Below are 19,245 nucleotides of genomic sequence, written 5' to 3' on the forward strand. Positions count from 1 at the left end.
AGTGTGCGCACCACCATAATGATGAACGCTCTACGGGGTACAACGTTAGCTGCCCCGCGACGGCGGCGCAAACATCCATGCCAGCACAGCGATTCTGTAGGACTGCTTTCGTCTACGTGCAGTCAGGACTGTCCAGGGACTGTCGCGGCAGTCAGTCTAGCGCCCAGTGCGTGTGGCACTTGTTGGACTGAGAAGAAACAACAGATGTAACGAAGCAGCATGATTGGGTAGATAGCGCAGCCTTCGTCTAATCGAGACCTAGCAGTGGACGCCAGGTATATAATTTGCTTTGTGGTGTTTGTTTTGGGGGTTGGGGTACACGCTAGACGCAGCGGGGACTTGTCGACATTGAAAAAGAAAGACGACGTCGGTATACACATGTCTTCCGCGCGAATGGTAAGCGAGACTACCAGATTAACAAAGGGTCTCATAGGCTGCGGGACTGACCCCGCCTTGCCCTTGGCCCAACAACGTCGCATTCAGATAGCGATGCATTCGTTTTGTGGGTTGCTTTTTCTAACAAGACCCTGTTGGCAGGTTGTTTTGCTGCAGTACGAGGGGAAGTCTGCTATACGCGGCTTTGTGTGTCAGTAGTGCAATGACCATAATCGCATGCCGTCAATGCTATCGGATCCACGATGTTGTTGTCTTGAGATCGGATGTGTTGCATCAACTCCATCCGAGCCGAGAGCGACTCGGTAATCTCGCCACCTCAACACACATTGTGTCTACCGTCGATCAGCGACAGCACGAGATACTGCGAAAGAGCAATGGCGGCAACAATAGACAAAAGGAACATTCCAATGTAAAAGGACCGATGGGGCAGGCGGAGGTTTACAAGGTGGGTAGACAGACGGCGAGAGACGCGAGATTGTGAGCAGCCACATCGTCATAAAAAGGCGTAGCCCCGCTTGATTCTCGCGACCCGAAACACGGGCATCGTGTTCTCGTCAGGGCATCTGAGGATCGCATGCGCTCGACGCGCGATTGCTCCAAGGGTGGAAGTGGATGCTTTGGCGGTGCATCATGTGATGAGCTTGGTGAGCTGAATGTGCAAAGGCATTCAGCCCGACTCTCGACCTCCGGGCTGACTCAGACGATCTGACGCTAACCGCATCTGATTCTCAGTAATTCCGTTTGTCTAATTCGTCGCCGGAGATGGCTCGGCGTTGATTGGCAGCTCGTATGCGCATAGTGTCGCCGCACCTTGTGTATATTGCAGAGAATCTAAGAATTGGCCTCTTCAATTCCTTCCTTCCACTCCGATTCTCTTATCCCACACTCCGCGTCGCTATCTATTCCGCTCTTCCTAGATTTCAGCGCGCTGTCGTAGTCGGAGCGAAACTTTGACGCCTCGGCTGTCCGCATCTACTACGAACGCCACCTTTACCCGTAAGGGACCAAACCAACGTCAGCGACATTTCACGTCCTCTGCACAAACGAGGCCTCAAGTATCCAGACACCTCGCCACCCGCCTTCAACTCACACGACCCCACGCCCGCCATGTCTTTTTCCTCGCTCGTCTCCGACATTGCGTACCGGAACTCGGAACGGCCAGAGCGACCGGACCTGCGCTCTCAAATATCGGAGGCGCGCTCGACCCGATCCTACGCCAGCACTGCCGCCACGAGCGTGAGCATATCGGGCGACATCAAGAGTCAATTGCACGGCGGATACAGCCACCCCCTATCGCGGGCATGGCAGGCTGAGCGCCAGCTCACAAAGGTGCGTGGGAATGAAAGAATGACGTCGTGTGTCCCTGGACCCTAACAATTGTGCAGTCTATGCTCATCTACCCGCTCTTCGTATCCGACCAGCCTGACGAGGAGACACTCATCCCCTCGCTCCCCAACATCCACCGCCGCGGCCTCAACAAAGTCGTGCCCTACCTCACCCCGCTCGTCGCCAAAGGCCTCAAGTCCGTCATCCTCTTCGGAGTCCCGCTCGCCCCCACAGCCAAAGACGCACTGGGCACAAACGCCGACGACCCCAAGGGCCCCGTCATCAAGGCCATCCGCCTGCTCCGCCGCGCCTTCCCGGACCTCTTCATCGTCGCAGACGTCTGTCTCTGCGAATACACGTCCCACGGGCACTGCGGCATCCTGCGCGACGACGGCAGTCTGAACAATGCGTTGTCCGTAGAGCGTATCGCTGATGTGGCGCTTTCGTATGCCAACGCCGGCGCGCATTGCGTTGCGCCGTCAGACATGAACGACGGCCGCATTCGCGCTATCAAACTGCGGCTTATCGAAGCTGGAATCGCGCACCAGGTCGTGCTCATGTCGTATGCGGCAAAGTTCTCGGGCTGTTTGTACGGTCCGTTCCGTGACGCGGCGGGCTCGGTGCCCTCGTTTGGTGACCGCAGATGCTACCAGTTGCCGCCCGGCGGTCGTGGGCTGGCACGACGAGCCATCACCAGGGATATTGGCGAGGGCGCGGATATCATCATGGTGAAGCCGGCGAGTCAGTATCTGGATATTATCAGCGATGCAAAGGAGATTGGCAAGGATATGCCGATTGCTGCATACCAAGTGTCGGGCGAGTATGCCATGATTCATGCTGCGGCGGCGGCGGGTGTGTTTGATCTGAGGCAGATGGCTGAGGAGGCTACACAGGGGATTTTGAGGGCAGGTGCGAGTATTATTGTGAGCTACTTTACGCCAGAGTTCTTGGACTGGTTGGGTAACTAAGGGTATGACGACTGTTACGGCATAGAAAAGAAAGGGCGTAGGGGCGTTTTGATATCCAAGGGCATGGGCATGTCTGCAATGCAAATCTCATCATGACTTTGCATGACAACCAAGTTCTTTCGTGATTCTTGTCCAACGCCGTTGTAGCGCAGTTCGCAAACGGAGATGCAGTCTGCAATCTCGTTGGTGACACTGTACAATGCCAAGATCATGAATGCAACAAGTCAGCTGGTGTTGCGTAGGATGGAAGGATTCTGGTGCGCCACAGCCTTCGCCACGCCATGCGACGAACAGCGTCTGCAGTGCTGCGGCGTCACCACTGCCTCGCTAACCCACCATGCGTCAACGCTCGTCGACTCACCGGCTAGCCCGCAGTTCACTGCCGGCGTCACCGAGTGTACCTCAACGTTGGTTGCATCTTGTCTCTGCAGCGTCATGCATCGCGGACACTTCGCTGCGCCCTTGTAACGAAATACCATGCGCAAAAAAATATCGACCATTTCCTTAGACTACACGCCAGTCCGCCTTGCTCGCAGCCGTACCCCACTGCTGGCGCACCGCACCGGCTAAAACTCCCGTTCCACGCTCCTCCTCCTCCACCACAACACAATAGCCTCATGCAGAGTCTCCACACTTCCTGGATGCATCGCATCATGCATGCAACTCCTTTGACTCCTTCCCATGCACACAGAGCCGCCGAGAGGCTGGTGCCATGTGCGATGGATGGGTAGCTGAATAGTCGTCGCACATTGGATCGGGTGTAATGGTCATGCACAGCCACTTGTTAGCTTAGGCTGCCGTCCCACCGCCCTTTTGCTCAACACTGGGGTATGACTGGGTTAGTGGAGTGTGGTGTGGATTGGTATATATCAGGGCTTTGGGAGGAGGGGTTGAAGGTATTGTGTCGAAGGTTGATAAGGATATTTTGTGGTTTGTAGCTGGACTACGTTGTTTTGTACTGGGTCGAGTTACTCGCCGGGTATTAACGTTTCATCAAGACATCGGATTCCGGCAACAGACGCTCTTTATCACCTCTGTTTCTCACCTATCTACAGTCTTGCTTCGACTTGAAGAAGGTTCGAACTGACATCGACCATGGATAGCCTAAGAGCCTCGATGCCTCCCGGCATGGCAGACGCGGCTGTCAACATTCCAGGTGTTGGCGCCGTCCTCCAGCTTCTCCTCAACAAACTCGGCTTCGATGTCGGAAGCACAATGTCCTTGTACCTCTTGTTATTCGGTCTCTTCCAAGGAGCGCTGTTCTTGTACACCCAGGGACGTGGATTAGTATTGTAAGTTCCCACTCGTCCAGCCCATCCAACAATCACATACTAACTCTCTGTCTAGAGGGCACGGTACTTCAGCTATACGCATAGATGATGACGATGACCTGTACCCCCAATTCATATCCTGGATATCAGAGCACCGCATGACAGAAATGAGCCGAGACCTCAAAGCCACCTCCAAAAAGCCCAGAGCACGCAACGACGAAGTAGACAACGACGATGCCTCGGAAGCAGATTTCGAGGACGTTCTGGACGACTCTGGCATCTTCAACTACGAAAAGTACAAGGGTACTAGTCCGACGTACTACGAACCGAACATGGGCGACGACAGCTTCACCCACAACGGTCACTACTTTCAGTTCAGCAAGGCCTGCCAAGAGAACAAGTTCCAAGAGCGCATGGAGTATTTTCTCATCATCCGTTGTATGGGCCGCAGCACGAAGCCAGTCAAGGACCTCATCAACCACGTCAAAGAGTGGACGGCGCACAAGCCTAACAAGACAACTGAGATTATGCGCGCCGAGATCAAACATGGTGGCTACTGGTCCGTCCAGTCGAACCGCCCCTCACGACCCATCAGCACAGTCACTCTCGACGAAGCGCAGAAGAACAAGGTCGTTGCAGATATCAACGAGTACCTCCATCCAGCTACTGCTCGATGGTACGCTGCACGAGGTATTCCGCACCGCAGGGGATACCTGTTTCATGGCCCGCCCGGTACCGGCAAGACATCGTTGAGTTTTGCGATAGCGGGGATCTTTGGGCTGAGCGTATATTGCGCTTCGCTGAGTGAGCGCGACATGAGCGAGTCTGATCTCGCGTCGCTTTTCGGGCAGCTGCCGAATCGCTGTATCGTTTTACTGGAAGACATCGATAGCGCGGGTATCAGGCGTGACAGATCGTCTGTGATTCCGGAACAAGAGCGCGATGCTGGTGTTGACGAGGCGGACAAGTCGAGTGCTCCTGCGCCAACGGAGAAAGCGATTGAGGAGAAGGACGACCAGCACGACAGGAAAGACGAGAAGGAAATCGAAGAGAAGCAGAGTCCTAGCATTGCTAGCGAGAAAAAAAGGTCGATCCGGAGACGCATAACGCAGTCCCTCCGCCCCCGCAAATCCTCGCATCAAAAACCCGATAGCGAAACTACAACCCTCGTCGCCACACCCTCGTCCCTACCCACCTCCGCACCCCCATCGGTCCTCACACCCGCCCCCAGCATATCACAAATCCCTCCCCCTACCACCTCTACCTCCACCAAACCCCCACCCCCACCACCCACAGACGAAGAAGGCACCAACACCGCCAGCAAAATCTCACTAGCAGGCCTCCTCAACATCATCGACGGCGCCGCCTCAAGCGAAGGCCGCGTCCTCATCATGACAACGAATTACCCAGAGAAACTCGATTCAGCACTCATAAGGCCGGGCCGCGTGGATTTACAGGTCAGATTCACGCTTGCGACGAGGATGCAGGTACAAGAGATATTTCGGCGCATGTATAGCGATGAGGCGGATGGAGAAGATAGTCAAGGGAAGGTAGGGCGGAGGGGGACGCCTGCTGGTCCTATTGCGGCTGCGAAGTCGAAGTCGACGTCTGGTACTGGTGGTACGACATCGCCGCCACTGTGTTTCCCAGCGCGACCGAATTTTGTCACATTGCCGCCGGAGGAGCTGGAAAATATGGCAAGGAGGTTTGCGGATGAGTTGCCCGAGGGAGTGTTTTCGCCGGCGGAGATTCAGGGGTACTTGTTGCAGAAGAAGAGTGATCCGCAGGGGGCATTGGAGGGCGTGGGGGAGTGGAGGGATGTGGTGCTTGAGGCGAAGAGGAGGGGGAAGAAGGTGGTGGAGTTGAAGTGAGTGGGTAAAGTAGAAGGATGGTGTTGAGGAGTGTATGGGAGGGTTGGTGTTGCGGCGCTGGTTGGCTGTGACGTTGTGGGTGTTTTCCTTCCGTGCGTCACCAATGCCATACGATCAACCGTTCCTTCACAGCACAACACAATGATCATCGATATACAATAGGCCTCTACTAGAAGCCTCAAAGCGGCTATACACACTCGTACTCTCTGTGCATGTAGCGATTGGGTCGGCGTCAAAGTCTTTTCCGGCAAAATTTTGGTCAGAGAGTGGGTTAAGATATTCGAACGAAGATGACAAAGATGTAAAACAGTAAAAATTTGATAACATTTGAGTGTCACTCAACTCATCATCATGAAAGAAGAAATGGCCAACAATCAACTGCAGCAAAAGACCCGAAAATCAACGCCGATCGACGTTCCGTAAAGATGCGTGATCCTACTCTGGCGAGCCTGGGTTTATGACTTACTTCCAGACCGAAGCGAAGAAGTGTGGAATTGGCACCTCGTGGTTGTCCTCGAACCCTTATCCCGAAACCAATGCACCCTAGGGCCGGTATATAAAATCTTTTGGCACTGGTGCCTCGTGCTCTCCCTCCCAGCAGCCCGTCTGGATCGCATCCTCCCAAAAAGGGTTATCCTTCAGCCTTCTGCCTTCGACAGACTTGCAATATGCAATGAACTCTTCTAGAGAAGCATCATGCTTGGTCTGCCTGTAGTTTGACAGCTCCTTGGCGAGCCACTGCCTGTCAGTCCACATGCGCTGCGAAGCGTTGCCGACCATGACGAACGGTGCCCATATGCGTGGTTCCTTGAAGTCTATAATGTCTTTCCCCTCTTTCCATGATTTGATCACTTGCAACAATTTCTTCTCCTCTTTCTTACCTGCAAGCCCTGCTACATGATTCCCATGCTGTTGTGACATGTCCAAAAGCTTCACAAACTGCTCTAGTAGGTCAATTGCTGTTTCCGTCGTCATATTGTACAAGAACTCTGTAGCAAGCTGCCACGCTCCAGAAAAGGAAGGTTGGTCTTGGAAGACCCAGAGGTTGGTGTAGAAGATCCACATGTGTATCATTGTGGCAACATCATTGACCTTCCACAATGCGCCCAAATATGCGTGCGCTCCAGCTGCAAGCACAGCGTGGGAAAAGCCCTGTATATCACCGGAATCAGAGGCATGCCCTACGCCGCTGTGACAAGCGCTGAAGGTTACTAATGCAACATCTCCTCGCACAGCAAGTAAGTCGAGTACTCGAAACTTCTCTTGGAGAAGTATTTGAGAGTTGAATGGATGATCGGCGTCTTGAAGACCATGCGTACAGATATGGAGGAATTCAGACTCTCGAACGAGGCTGCGGAAGTCTTCCCTACCAATATCTTTGGCATTGATAGCCGGTGTGTTGAGTAATCTGCCGATCAATGATGCTTCGATAGCGGCCATTGGTAGCCATCGGTCTCGCGGCCCCCCTGGACGCGCTACGACACTTATCGTAGGCCTGATTCGAGCATGCGTTTGTAATCGCCTTAATCGTAATGAGTGAAGTGCTCTCAGGCTCGGGACTTGCGAGACTTCGCGCTGCATTATAAGGTAGTCACTGTCATATCGGAGCGCACTAACGGGGATCCGAGTCAACATTCCGGATAACACAAAAATTACGTGGCGTCTTTTCGCGATGCAGTTTCGGAAAGGTCGAACGAGAACGTTGTCCAGAATTTGACCGAATAACTTGATACCATCCGTGTAGTTGTTCTTGATCGAGTCCACGAACATAATGACGGTCTCCTCCAGCGTTGCGAGAGTGGCTAGGGGATGGAATATAGCCATTCTAACTTTCACCTCGTCTAGAGCCATCAAGATGCAGCCTTCCTGTGTGGCAAAAATGTACAATACGGTCGCATCTTTAGGAATGCATCTGAAGAACGAACCCACTGACTCCAGTGAGAGTTCCGCAGTCTTATTTCGCAGATGGGCAGTTTGGTGGAACACAGCGAAATATTCTTCTCTCAAAGGATCTAGCGCCTGGAACTCAACTTCTTCCTCGGGGCTTCTATGCTCCTTTTTCATGAGCTCTTTCCAAAGTTCAGACTTGTATTGAGCCTCGGCTTGTTCAGATGTAAAGTCTTCCGATCCGTCGCTCCAAATATACTGAGGTCGCGCCGCTTCCAGAAACACCAAAGCTTCGATGAGATGTTCTTCCAAGTCTTTGTAGTATGTTGTGCTTGCAAAGAGACTGAAGACACTGCAATCAACTGCAGGATTTGAGGTCGGTCCCAGAGTAGTATATCCTGGCATATCTTGTTTCCACAGCAAAGCCCTTCGTGCAGCGGAGCCTAGCAAGCGGGTGGCGTCGTTCATCGCCAACACAAGTCGAAAGTCATCGTCGGTCATATGAGCAGCCATGTCAAGGAGAAAAGCTCGGCCTTGTAGGAAGTACAAGTATGCCTCATGAAAGTCTCGTTGACTTTCACACAATAGACCAGCGTAGAGGCATCTTTGCCAGGGCCAAAGCTCTGTGTATGACGTTACTGATGTAAAATATCCTGGTGAGGCTTCCTCGATGGTTGACATTAATTCTACCGCTCGCTTCCAGAATCCGAGCTTGATACAGCTCAGAAATATTGCCTCTAACGACTTTAGTCTGCACTGTCGTACAACCTTGACCATAGCCTCCACAAGATCTTGAGAGTCCACATGAGACGGTGGTATGATCGTGAACATATCGTCGTCACTCACATGCAGAGACATGAGAGCTCTAGCTCTGTCGAAATTTCCAGCCCGGTGAAGAATGTCGATCTTCAGCAGAATTTGCTCTAGGTTCGTTGATGTTGCGCTTTCGCTCTCATCCAAGAAATTTTGAAGAGCACATTGTGCAGCCTTGAGATCTCCATCCTGGAGGTTTCTCCGGTAAGCTGTTGTAGCCGCTGCGTGCCGTAGCTTCGTGAGTGCTTCTTCTGTATAATGAGACATAAAGGGGTTGCGGGATAGGGTCTCAAGCATTTTCTGGGTTGCTTCATCGGGGAACTTTGAAGCTTCATCCTCGGTTGGTCCTAGAAGTACTTCAGCTTCGACGACGGCTTTGATGATCCAGTGTATGGTGTGGAGATTAACGGCGGATACGTCAGGAGTCATATCATATGTGAACATGAGGTAAGTGCTGTCCTTGAGGTGACGAGCCCATATTGCCGCACTACTGTGAAGTCCCAGGGACAGCCATGCTCTGAGCTGTGCGAGCATCGCAAGGTACCAGACTGTCCAAAAGACTTTCATCGCTTTGATTATTTGTCGACAGACCTCGTAGCCTTCAAGGTTCGTGGCTGATCCTACGATATAACGATTGTAGTGCCCTAACCTCAACGCGAAGAGCGCCAAGCCCAGAGCGAAAACGTCGTTGCCACAGCCGCGAGCCCAATGGGCTATCCGATGGATCTTGGTGCGATTTTCAAAGGATGCATGCACGTGAACTATTCGATGGATTTCGATCAAGGCCTCAAGCTGCTTATCGTAGCATCTTTGCGCCATTGAGTAACTTTGGCTCAGCAACTCCGAGATTTGTTCCGCGTGAGTCGACCCGCCCAGCTTCGCTTCTGGCTGCATTCTACGCATACGATGAGTACAGGCCTCTCGAAAGGTACTAGTTGCCAGCCCACGAGTGGATTGCGCCCGGATAAAGTGCTCGTTCGCTTTAGCATACCAGATGCGGCTGAAGGAGCAATGCTTCTTGATACGTTCCTTCGGATCCAGAGACCCAGTGTCAAATTCAGTCCCTACTAAAACGCAGTTCAGTCGTAGTAGAATGTAAGCAGGGCGGAAAAGCAACTTACAGGCTGCATTCTCAGCGAAATGCATAGTACTGTCGCCGCCATAGTCGTCCACGCTATCGATAATGACCAGATTTAACAACGAGGGACATGTGAATTCTGGTGATACCATATAATCGCCTCGAATCAAACAGTAGTGGCCAAGACCAACATCATCTTCGAGTGCGGAATAGATAGATTTCATGGGTTCAAGATATCGAATTGCATTCGGATCTTCACTTGCTCGAGCAAGGTTGTACTGCGTTCGGAGTAGATAAGCGGCAACCAATGGAAGATCGAGTTGAAGCGATTCTTGGATCACTCCGTTGATCTGAGTGAGGAGTTTCGCGAAACGACTGTACTGCAATTTGTGCCGAGGTAGGTTAAAATCGCAATCAGAGGGTCTCTTGTGCAGTCGACGGACAGCGCGGATCATACGATGTGAGAAGCATATAGCGCAGATGACGTTGTATTCAAGAACGTCTAGTCTGGACATGTCTTGTTCATACTCTGCGCATGTCTTAACAAAATGCGCGCCATTGTCGTAGTTCTCACGATTCATCCACATGGCTAATGCTGGCCCTCGCAGATCGCATGGCTGTAGCAGAGGCGGGAAGTCCCTCCAGGTGCAGAGGAGGGCCGAGTAGGCGTTTCTTCGAAAGGTCCACCGAGTACGCTGTGCTGGAGAAAGGCCGTCCTTGTGAAGACTGTCCAGATCCTGGGTCGCGGACACGAAATCGCCCTGTAGAAGAGCAAATATGGCACGCAGCAGAATTGTAGACAATTCTTCATCGATAGAAGATGTCGAAACGTCGGCGGCAAGGACTTCCAGTTTTTTGTGTGCTGTCACTAGATCCGTGTGTAAATCGTCGTAGAAAGGCGTGCCGCCAAAGACTCTGCAAACGTCTCGAAAATCCATACAAGCCAATTTTAACAGCTGTCAGAGATCGAAGAAAACAGTTGTTTGTAGGAAGGATGGGCTGTTTGGAAGATATGGTGATTGGGCTCACAAGGCTGTGCTGCTGCCTATATTCAGCTGAACGCCACAATGACGTGTAGGTCCTGGAGTGGTCGCATGCACTGCCGCGCTAGAGCTCAGCTGCTCAGCTCCAGATGACTAGAAAAGCCTCCCAGCTCGCGAACGACAAGTTACAAAATCCATTTCTAAAATGGCGCCGATTGAGAAGATCACTTACTTCGCATACAACGAGGGCATTGACCCGACCAGATTGCCTCTTGGCATGCTCGCTTTTGATTATGCAAATGCAAGGCTATCGCGGCGATCTTTTCGTCCTAGGGAGAACGAGTGAGTCATCCTTATCGTTGCATCATTTCAGCAGTCTCACGCTATACAGTGAAGCATTGCTCAAGGACTGCAACCTCGTTGACGAGGACAAACGGTCGTTTTGCAATATGCTATGGACGGAGAAGTCCGACGCCTTGCTCAACATCGACCTGAAGAAAGTGATCGAAGCGGGGTGGAACTCGTCCAAGTCTGATGCCCGTTTGATCGTCGGCAAGAAGGGATCCAAACTTGAAATCATCGAGTAAGCACTGAAAATCCAATCTCGCAGACACACACTAATTGTTGTGAAGCTCGGACAAGTTCTTCGAGGATTACTTGCTCAAGCAAGATGCCGTCCGACAATGGTTCGAGACCAGGCTTTCTGTTGCTCGCTCTATCACTGCAGCTGTCAACAACCTCATAAAAGCACCAGATATGTGGCTGCTGACAGGGATTTACATCATCGAAGACGGCACCGTGTTCTCTGTGCGGAAAGAGAGTTCATCTAGTCATGCATCTGCGAAGATGCCAATTCCAGAGCCCACTGGCTTGACTGGATTGGCGGGTCTCAAAGCCGGGGCGACGATTCGCATCGGTAACGGTATAGAGGCCCAAGCCAGTACTCAGATTGAGGGCGAAAAAGTCTGGGCTGCGCAATGGATCAAGGTATGATGACCGCGATCCTCGATGTATGAAGCCACTCATTGACAGTCCGGATAGGTAAAAGCGCGGTATGTTGCCATATCCAAGTTGAGAAAAAATACCGAGGCAGTCATGCATACGGTCGTGCTGCAGGATGTCTGGAGCACTGGCACCACGAGGGGTTGGGACGACGAGCCTCAGGCTGTCGAGCTAGGACTGTCGAACATGCACGAGGACAGTACGGAGGAAGGAAACACAAGCCTTTTCGACGAGGAATGGTGGAGCAAGTTCGACGACAAGCTTGCAAGTCATCTTGAAGACTTGGACATTGAAGAATGATATCGCGCTCCAGACTGGATAACAGCTAATTGTCGAGTTATGGTGTATAGCTCTCGCGAGCCTTGAGCATGGCGCTTTTTTGAACATGTAGCTGAGGTGCTGCGATTTTTTAGTCTCTTATAATGTTAGACTGGAGCTTACTCCGAAAACTCTCTGATGTATGGTACGTCTCTTGATGAGAGCCTTGTGTGTATAGAACATATGGGTTTTGGAAGACGTAAGTGGCTCGTCAGTTATGGGTTATCGCCAAACCATGGTTGAGCGTTTACTCCAACAAGAATAAACTCCAAAGATATGTAGCGGCAGGGATTCGTTAAGAGTCACCCACATGAGTACTAGTCCGCTGGTAAGTGTAACCTGTCTATGGGATGTGGCGGCATCTAGATGGCGATGGATAGGGGTGAGCGGCTGAGGTTGTGGCAGCCCGTAGTAGCGAAGTGCACTGACATTGGTGGTCGGCAAAATATCGGTACAACAAACCGCCGAAGCGCCCGCATACAGACAGGCCTCCACACCAGCATCCCCAAGGCGCCCGCACTCGAGCTCCAAACCCAGTACTCTCAGCTCAACGCCAGCATATCCCGTGCGACCCTGCGGCCTACCGAGACTCGTCCAATGCGCCAGCTTTGAGCTCGTCTACAGTGGAGACTATTCGGGCAACGCCGTCGCACTCAGCCAATTATGGGCTCTACTCAACAACGCACTCACCGAATGGCCATCCCCTCGCACACCAGACCTTGTCGCTCTACCCTCAGCGATGATTACAATCACCGACGCTATCCACCGTAGCGAACTGTTTGACGACACAGATAGGAAGCCGGAGCCATGAGCGAAGCTTCCCAGGTTTCGGATGGTCTGGTCCGAGGCGTTCCGGAGAACATGCCCGGTACGAGCAAATAGGTGGAGCACAACGGCGAAAGACTCTCCAGTGGCGTTGATGGGCTAGATAACTGGTGCGAATGGAGCGCCCACAGAGATGATAGATTTCGACCAGCCACATGAATTCTGGGAGTTCTGGCAGAAGCGGCTACTCGCGATCGCAAAAGGTACTGGAGTTGATGACTTTGCACTAGACGCGGCAGGCAATACTGTACAGCGTATGCGCAGTATCAGTGCGAAGACATCAAAGTACATGGGGGATGAAGGGAAGGGGCTTGAATGCTCGAATACCAACGTCGCTGGGTGTGATGAATGAACAGCTTCGTAGGAGTCTGATGAAGCTCGACAACGCTGTTGTCAAACGAGAAGAACGGTGATTATGAATGCCGACATGGCGGCCTGTCTCAACGTCTACCTATTCTCTGATGTGCGGTACTTCTCTTGATGAAAGCCTTTTGCGTATGGGAACATATGGGTTTCGGAAGTTGTGGGTGGCTACTGGTGGTTCTGGTGGTTATGGGTCATCGCCAAACCATGGTTGAGCGGATGGCAACCACGGTACGGCTTCGCGATTACGCCCACACAGCAAATGTGTGAGTCAAAGGAGAGGACAACGTCTACCTAAGCAACCAGGCATCAGTGTATTACTGGTGAGACGCGCATGGGTAAAGTCGAGGACACCAGTAGTGATACCACCGTAATTTCCATTCTTGTACTCGACTAGATTCTAATTATATCAGACTTGTGCATACTTAAAACAGGTAAAACACAGAGCTCTCTTGACACAACTCTAACAACGGTCAGTGGAGATTCAGCGAAATTCATCACTGACCACGCTGATAATCCACCGTCCTGACAGATACCGACACCCCGGCGCGATCACGACTGTCCTCGTCCTGGATGCAACTCTCAACGGGCGCACGAAAATCCAAAATGAAAACTCGTTGTCGAAGGTGCGGAGAATGGGATGTCATGACAAACACCGAGACCTATTATCGCTGAGTGCGTTGGCAAAGAACAAACCGCGCTTGCGTGCAAAATACGGTCGGTCTACAGGCATCCTCTAACAAGAACCCATCCGCAGCGAATATTGCGCCAGACTCCCCATACCTCACCACGCTATGCCGTTTGGGGACATTGGTAAAACGGCTGTTTGTACCATGGGACATATATATGGGTCGTTAGTCACGCACCTGTGATATTCAGATCACTACGCATGCGACACTCACCTTCTCTACCTCATACACAACCAACATTATCACACCAAGTTCACATCAACAACATACACATTCCACTATGCCACAGTCCAACGCGCAATATCGCTGCATTGGCAAGGGCTTTTGCGGTAGTGTCTGGACTCTTGAAACCCCCCAAAACCAGGACGACAGGCGGATTGCCATCAAGCGCGAAGATGGCGGACCTGGCCGCTCCGTAACGAACGATTACAACATGCATCTTCGCATTCTCCACAGCGCATCTCAACAGCCACCATCCATGCCGCTGTCAATACCTTCCTGCCACAATCTCATCCAACCCGACGATACCTGGTGGCTATCAAATCTCCATCACTTCCCGTCCGGCTACACTGCTTGCAGAGCGCTCATCTCAGAACGCATCCCCAAGATCCCTAGGCCTATCAGCGACAAGATCGTAGACCTCTTCTGCGCCGGCAACGCCCCACTATCCACTTTCGTCAAAGGCAACCCAGACGACAACGCATGCCTGATACGACCATATCTAGGACACCGCCGCCGCCACAGACAAGAAGGACAAAGCAATTCGCGCTTCCAGCGCTTCAGTCTGCGCAACGTTCCTCTACACATTGACCAAATGGAAGCCTTGGGTCTGGACTCCAAAGCATACGCGGAGACCATGGCAGAGGCCCTCGCACTGATGCACTGGGGCGCGGAGATTGATGCAAACGATGTCGAATTCGTGCTAGCACCTCCGCGAAGCGAGCATACGCAGTCAATGGTCTTCCAGTCCGACTACATGGGTACACACTGCATGTGGATTCTCGATTTCGACTGCTGTCGGCCGATGAGCATGGACGTAGAGGGGGTTGAGCAGGCCTGCGCGGCATTTTTCAGGAACGATCCGTTTTATCCCAGGCCGGGGACTGGAGAGACGGCTGACGAGGAGCTGTGGGCTGTTTTCAAGCGAAGATTTCTTGAATCTAGTTATAGGTTTCTGAGCACAGAAAAGCAGCATTTATGGAACCTTGTAGATAGGCTGATGGGTAGGATTGAAGAGGAGGCGCGGTCAAGATCAGGTAACAGGGAATCTGGAGCTTCTCAGGGAACTAATCAGTTAGCACGTACTACGTCCCATGCGTAGTAAGAATATACGAGACAGTTGCTTGGTTCGAGACTACGTCTTGGTATGCTCGCTCCCTATTGTAGACTAAAGCCCGGTTTCGCGAAAACAAAGGTTCAGCGAGATCGAATTGCGAAAAGCATACAACAGCTGGGACTCGCTAGTGGTCACCTACCTAATTAGCAATCCGCCAGTACATTGCTTGTATATATCTGAGCGGATAGGAGCCTTGTTGTTACCCGTTCTAATACTGTAAAGACCGCTAAATCATCTGTTTCTAGTATCGCGCAACCCGTAGCAAGTCATTGTAGAAAGGAGAAGGATCTACTTGCGTTACGTACACTCCAGGCTGAGCAGCAGATCATCCTGAAATAGTGTAGCGCAGATAAATAATCTACATAAGCCATAATCAGGGGCTGACATCAACCTACTAGCCTTGACAGTAAACCGCTCTACTAATTGTAGCAATACGGCCTGCTCACTAATCGTTGCCTCCACGAAGCAAGAGGCGTGATACCACCAGCATAATAGGCGCCATGATCGCCTAATACAGAAAGCAGCCAACCAGAACGTGTGGTCAGCCTCATAAACTCTAGCTCTTCAGATGTAGATTACTCGTCGGTCTACACTATGTACACCAAGCCGCCATACCGAGCTCGCCTCTCTACATCCTCAACACTACTACAACGGGATACAGGGGACTTACAGAGACGTTTGCGATCCAGGCTAGACATTAATAGATTGGATCATGAGGCTCTACAAGAATTCACAGCGCACTTACACAGCAGACAGAAAACACTCATCACGCAACGAGAACCAAAAATTTAGGCAGACGTCGACCAAGACGGTTATTCCTTTCTATGATCCCTTCATCGACTCTACACCCATCTACTGCTGCCATTACGTCTACTCCGCTACATCTTTCGTCCTTCTTACTCTTAAGCGTAGACATATTTGATTGTGATGCGGGGAACGCACATAGCCTCGTATGGCTGGGGAGCAGTGAAGGGAGCAACGTAAACTGGAGATGTAGGGGCAGCAGGAAGAGCGGCGACACTGGAGGATGCAGCAACACTGGGGGAAGCAACACTAGAGAAAGCGGCAGCGCCAGAGTGAGCAGCAGCGCCAGAGGCAGCAGCAGCGCCAGAGGCAGCAGCAGCGCCAGAGGCAGCAGCAGTGCCAGAGGAAGCAGCAACACTGGAGGAAGCGGCAACACTGGATGACGCAGCAACGCTTGAAGATGCAACAGCGGCCACGCCAACAGAAGAGGCCTCGACAGAAGAAGAAGAAGCGCTGGGCGTAGGTGTGGGAGCGGCACACAGAGGAGCGGCTTCATTGAACTTGTTAACGGCCCAGGTCGAGGCTTCGTCGGTGTACAGCTCAAAGTAGCTCAAGTGCTTCTCGACGTTATCGCCGTTGGCGCAGATCGGGTCTCCCTTGGCACAGAAAGAGCGCAGGACGGGTGCGTATCGGTTCAGGCGCGCAAGAGAGTCGGCGCTGCGACCGTTCTTCTGTAGATCAGAGCCGTCAAGAACGTTGTATGGCTGGTTAGCCACGTGCATGACATCGCCCCAGAGGAGAGCAGCAGCAACTAAGTCACCACGTTAGCGGAGTTCACGGTTCGAGTGTGGCATGTCAAGAATACTTACTAGCATTACCAGGAGCCGAGGTAGGGTCTAGTCCAGTGGTGATTTGGGAGCATCCACCAGGTCCAGCAAGGACATCTCCGGTAATCCAGGCACCCTGAGAGAAGCCGTTGAGGATGAGGTGCGTGCAAGGGCACTTCTTGTTGAAAGCGGTGATCTGGGATAGACCGTTGCGGACTCCCTCGCCAATTTGTTTGCAGTAGTCGCCGCCCTTCGGGAACACAATCTCAATGTAGTCGCAGGTCTTGCCCTCAGCCCTCAGTTTGGCGCACGTAGCGTCGGCGAAGGGGAATGTACGCCAGTCATGGTACGGCGCATTGTTACCACGGGCCATGAAGATGACGGCATCGGCGCAGGGAGCGTCGAGCTTGGGGGCTGGGTCTTGAGCGACGGCGACGGCGGCGATAGCGCTGAGCGCGAGAACGTTGCGGATGATGGAAGACATTATTAAGGATTAAAGAGTGTAGTATTAATCGGTCGATAAAAAGCGAGTGTACTGGTTAGGTTGCGAGGTTGGAAGACCTGTGAGAAGAGAGAAAGACCTATTGGCCTCGGGGAAACAGTTTAATAGGAGAGTTCATTGTGCATCACAGCCGAAGTCAGTGTCGAGTCGGCTCGATTCCGCAGAAACGGGCGGAAAAGGGTAGTGTAGATACGAGTTGGATCCCTTTTTGGGTGAGCTAGGTATCTATCTTGGGTCGTGCGCTAGCAGGAGCGCGGACAAACGTCGTATTATCGAGATTGACGCTGACAATAGGGTCTTGGAGGATGGCTCAGGGGCCGTATGTCCCCTTGATGGATACCGTCAGGCTCTGCCATCTTTGCGAAATGGGTAAAGGGGACATGTGAGACGTTGCTTTCGAGGTTTGCATCAAAGCTATTTTTTAGCTCATGGGACGGGATCAAACAAGAACCAAGAATAATGCTAGCGTGCGTGTCAATGCTTGATCGATTCTGCATGCGCAAAGTTATACGCCATAGAGATTACACCCCGTGTCTGACCCCTGAGCTTATCTCAGATAAGACTTCGTGCACGTCCCCTCGACCGACCCAAAACGTCTTAGCTCTTACCGGAACTCTTCGTGGCTGCCGTGCCTCATGCCAGACATTTGACAATCTAGATGCACTTCACTTGTTAGATACAGTCGAGCTTGCCTCTCGTACTCATCTATCTCTCAAGCTTGTCGTACATTGGTGCAATCAGCACCACTTACAGCACTATGAATACAGGCGGTGCCTAAGCGAGCACATAAGCGTGCGCATGATTGAAGATACTTTGTTGCTTCAAAGGCTGTTAAAAGCTGTAAACGAGATTCAGGTGGAGGGGTGGCACAGCCGCAACGGTTGGAATAGTCCGATTACCGCGCACCGCAGCAAACAACCCGTAAACAGTACCTCGATATCTACTTAATCCGACAAGAGAAACTGATTTCCAGTGTGCTGTGGTCGTATGTGACATGAGCCGGATTTTATAGAAACATATCCTCATCCCTGTCACCCAGAATCTTTGAGAAGGCTCACACTGGTGGAGCAGCCTTCTCATTCAAGTCGGTGAGCTACGTACATCTCCTGAGAAGCTCAAGCGTAACAGCCGCAATGATTTTCCAGATGACTCTTAGTGCTCTCGTTTCTAAATATCGGAATCTGGTTGTCGTTTCGGTGGAGCAATGGTGCCCTGCAGGCGGGGTAACCTTAGCGTGGCTGCTTCTGGTTAGTACGGTTTACAACAATCTCACGCAACAAACAACCTCGGAACCGCACGAGTGCACTCTCTCTCCAGTACCATCACATATAGAAGAGCACTCATCAGTAAGCTACGTATTATTTATCCTTGATCGTCCGGAGACCAGTGTGAGCATCCACGTCAAGCAGACTCATAGCGAGATGAATCCGGATAACAATGCACCCTTGTGTCGCGACTGGGTCTTTCTCAATAATGCCAACGTACAGTAAGTGCGCTGCAACTGGTTCTGGACTTTGATCATTGACACTAGATTCTCAGCGTTGCAAAGGACCGGGGCTGGTTCAAAACGTACACGCCCTTCACATCAACTATCGATGGCTCGCCCTTCGTCGGCTCGGGCAACCACAGTCCCGTACTAGGAATTGGCACTGTCGAGATCCCTACGAAGCGCTCGCCCAATGCTTCAGGTGTATCTTCTCATGGATCTCTCCTTCTTCACGATGTCTTGCACGTTCCTAATTTCATCTGCAACATCATCGGACAACCACTTATGTTTACAGACGGTTACTACCCTACACTCCAACTTGGTAAAAGGTCTCGCGGGACTATCAAGGATGGCCAGGGCAGGAGTGTTGCCTACTTTGACCCCGGAAGTCCACTGCTGGCGATCAAAGTGCGCTCTTTGCCAGACGGGCCAAAACTTGGTCCGCACGCTCTTAAGAAGGACAGCCTATATGTGTTAGGCTGTCGATGGGATGACGCTGAGCATCGAAGATGGATAGAGTTCAAAGCTAGCAACTCACTTTCCACTCCGGCGCAAAACAA

The 19,245-nt window shown here is 52.0% G+C and overlaps 5 protein-coding genes across 5 annotated transcripts; 4 read left to right on the forward strand and 1 right to left on the reverse strand.

The window, feature by feature from the left end:
• Positions 1 to 1,503: 1,503 nt before the first annotated feature.
• Positions 1,504 to 2,690, forward strand: ACET3X_003744 (uncharacterized protein; the record flags this gene model as incomplete). Its single annotated transcript, XM_069450359.1, has 2 exons — positions 1,504 to 1,725; positions 1,782 to 2,690. 2 exons carry the CDS (start codon positions 1,504 to 1,506, stop codon positions 2,688 to 2,690), a joined length of 1,131 nt encoding a protein of 376 aa, XP_069307722.1.
• A 1,095-nt stretch (positions 2,691 to 3,785) lies between these two features.
• Positions 3,786 to 5,832, forward strand: ACET3X_003745 (uncharacterized protein; the record flags this gene model as incomplete). The annotated part of the gene is made up of 2 exons (XM_069450371.1): positions 3,786 to 3,982; positions 4,038 to 5,832. The coding sequence occupies 2 exons, from the start codon at positions 3,786 to 3,788 to the stop codon at positions 5,830 to 5,832; spliced, it is 1,992 nt and encodes a 663-aa protein (XP_069307723.1).
• A 4,942-nt stretch (positions 5,833 to 10,774) lies between these two features.
• On the forward strand, positions 10,775 to 12,167 carry ACET3X_003746 (uncharacterized protein). The gene is made up of 4 exons (XM_069450382.1): positions 10,775 to 10,935; positions 10,985 to 11,176; positions 11,226 to 11,580; positions 11,635 to 12,167. Exons 1-4 carry the CDS (start codon positions 10,799 to 10,801, stop codon positions 11,893 to 11,895), a joined length of 945 nt encoding a protein of 314 aa, XP_069307724.1. The 5' UTR covers positions 10,775 to 10,798; the 3' UTR covers positions 11,896 to 12,167.
• A 1,903-nt stretch (positions 12,168 to 14,070) lies between these two features.
• Positions 14,071 to 15,111, forward strand: ACET3X_003747 (uncharacterized protein; the record flags this gene model as incomplete). Its single annotated transcript, XM_069450393.1, has 1 exon — positions 14,071 to 15,111. One exon carries the CDS (start codon positions 14,071 to 14,073, stop codon positions 15,109 to 15,111), a length of 1,041 nt encoding a protein of 346 aa, XP_069307725.1.
• An 829-nt stretch (positions 15,112 to 15,940) lies between these two features.
• On the reverse strand, positions 15,941 to 17,288 carry ACET3X_003748 (uncharacterized protein). Its single transcript, XM_069450404.1, has 2 exons — positions 16,740 to 17,288; positions 15,941 to 16,681 (listed from the first exon to the last, which is right to left on the reverse strand). Exons 1-2 carry the CDS (start codon positions 17,179 to 17,181, stop codon positions 16,029 to 16,031), a joined length of 1,095 nt encoding a protein of 364 aa, XP_069307726.1. The 5' UTR covers positions 17,182 to 17,288; the 3' UTR covers positions 15,941 to 16,028.
• Between the last annotated feature and the right edge of the window lie 1,957 nt (positions 17,289 to 19,245).

Source organism: Alternaria dauci, chromosome 3, assembly GCF_042100115.1.
Source record: "Alternaria dauci strain A2016 chromosome 3, whole genome shotgun sequence".
Taxonomy (NCBI): Eukaryota; Fungi; Ascomycota; class Dothideomycetes; order Pleosporales; family Pleosporaceae; genus Alternaria; species Alternaria dauci.

Excerpts from the sequence above, each read along its gene's own strand:
- ACET3X_003748 (XM_069450404.1), bottom strand. The coding sequence starts at position 17,181 with ATGTCTTCCATCATCCGCAACGTTCTCGCGCTCAGCGCTATCGCCGCC. Across the intron at positions 16,682-16,739 it reads CTCGGCTCCTGGTAATGCTA|TTGCTGCTGCTCTCCTCTGG; the intron begins GTAAGTATTCTT and ends GTGGTGACTTAG.
- ACET3X_003746 (XM_069450382.1), top strand. The coding sequence starts at position 10,799 with ATGGCGCCGATTGAGAAGATCACTTACTTCGCATACAACGAGGGCATT. Across the intron at positions 10,936-10,984 it reads TTTCGTCCTAGGGAGAACGA|TGAAGCATTGCTCAAGGACT; the intron begins GTGAGTCATCCT and ends CACGCTATACAG. Across the intron at positions 11,177-11,225 it reads TCCAAACTTGAAATCATCGA|CTCGGACAAGTTCTTCGAGG; the intron begins GTAAGCACTGAA and ends ATTGTTGTGAAG.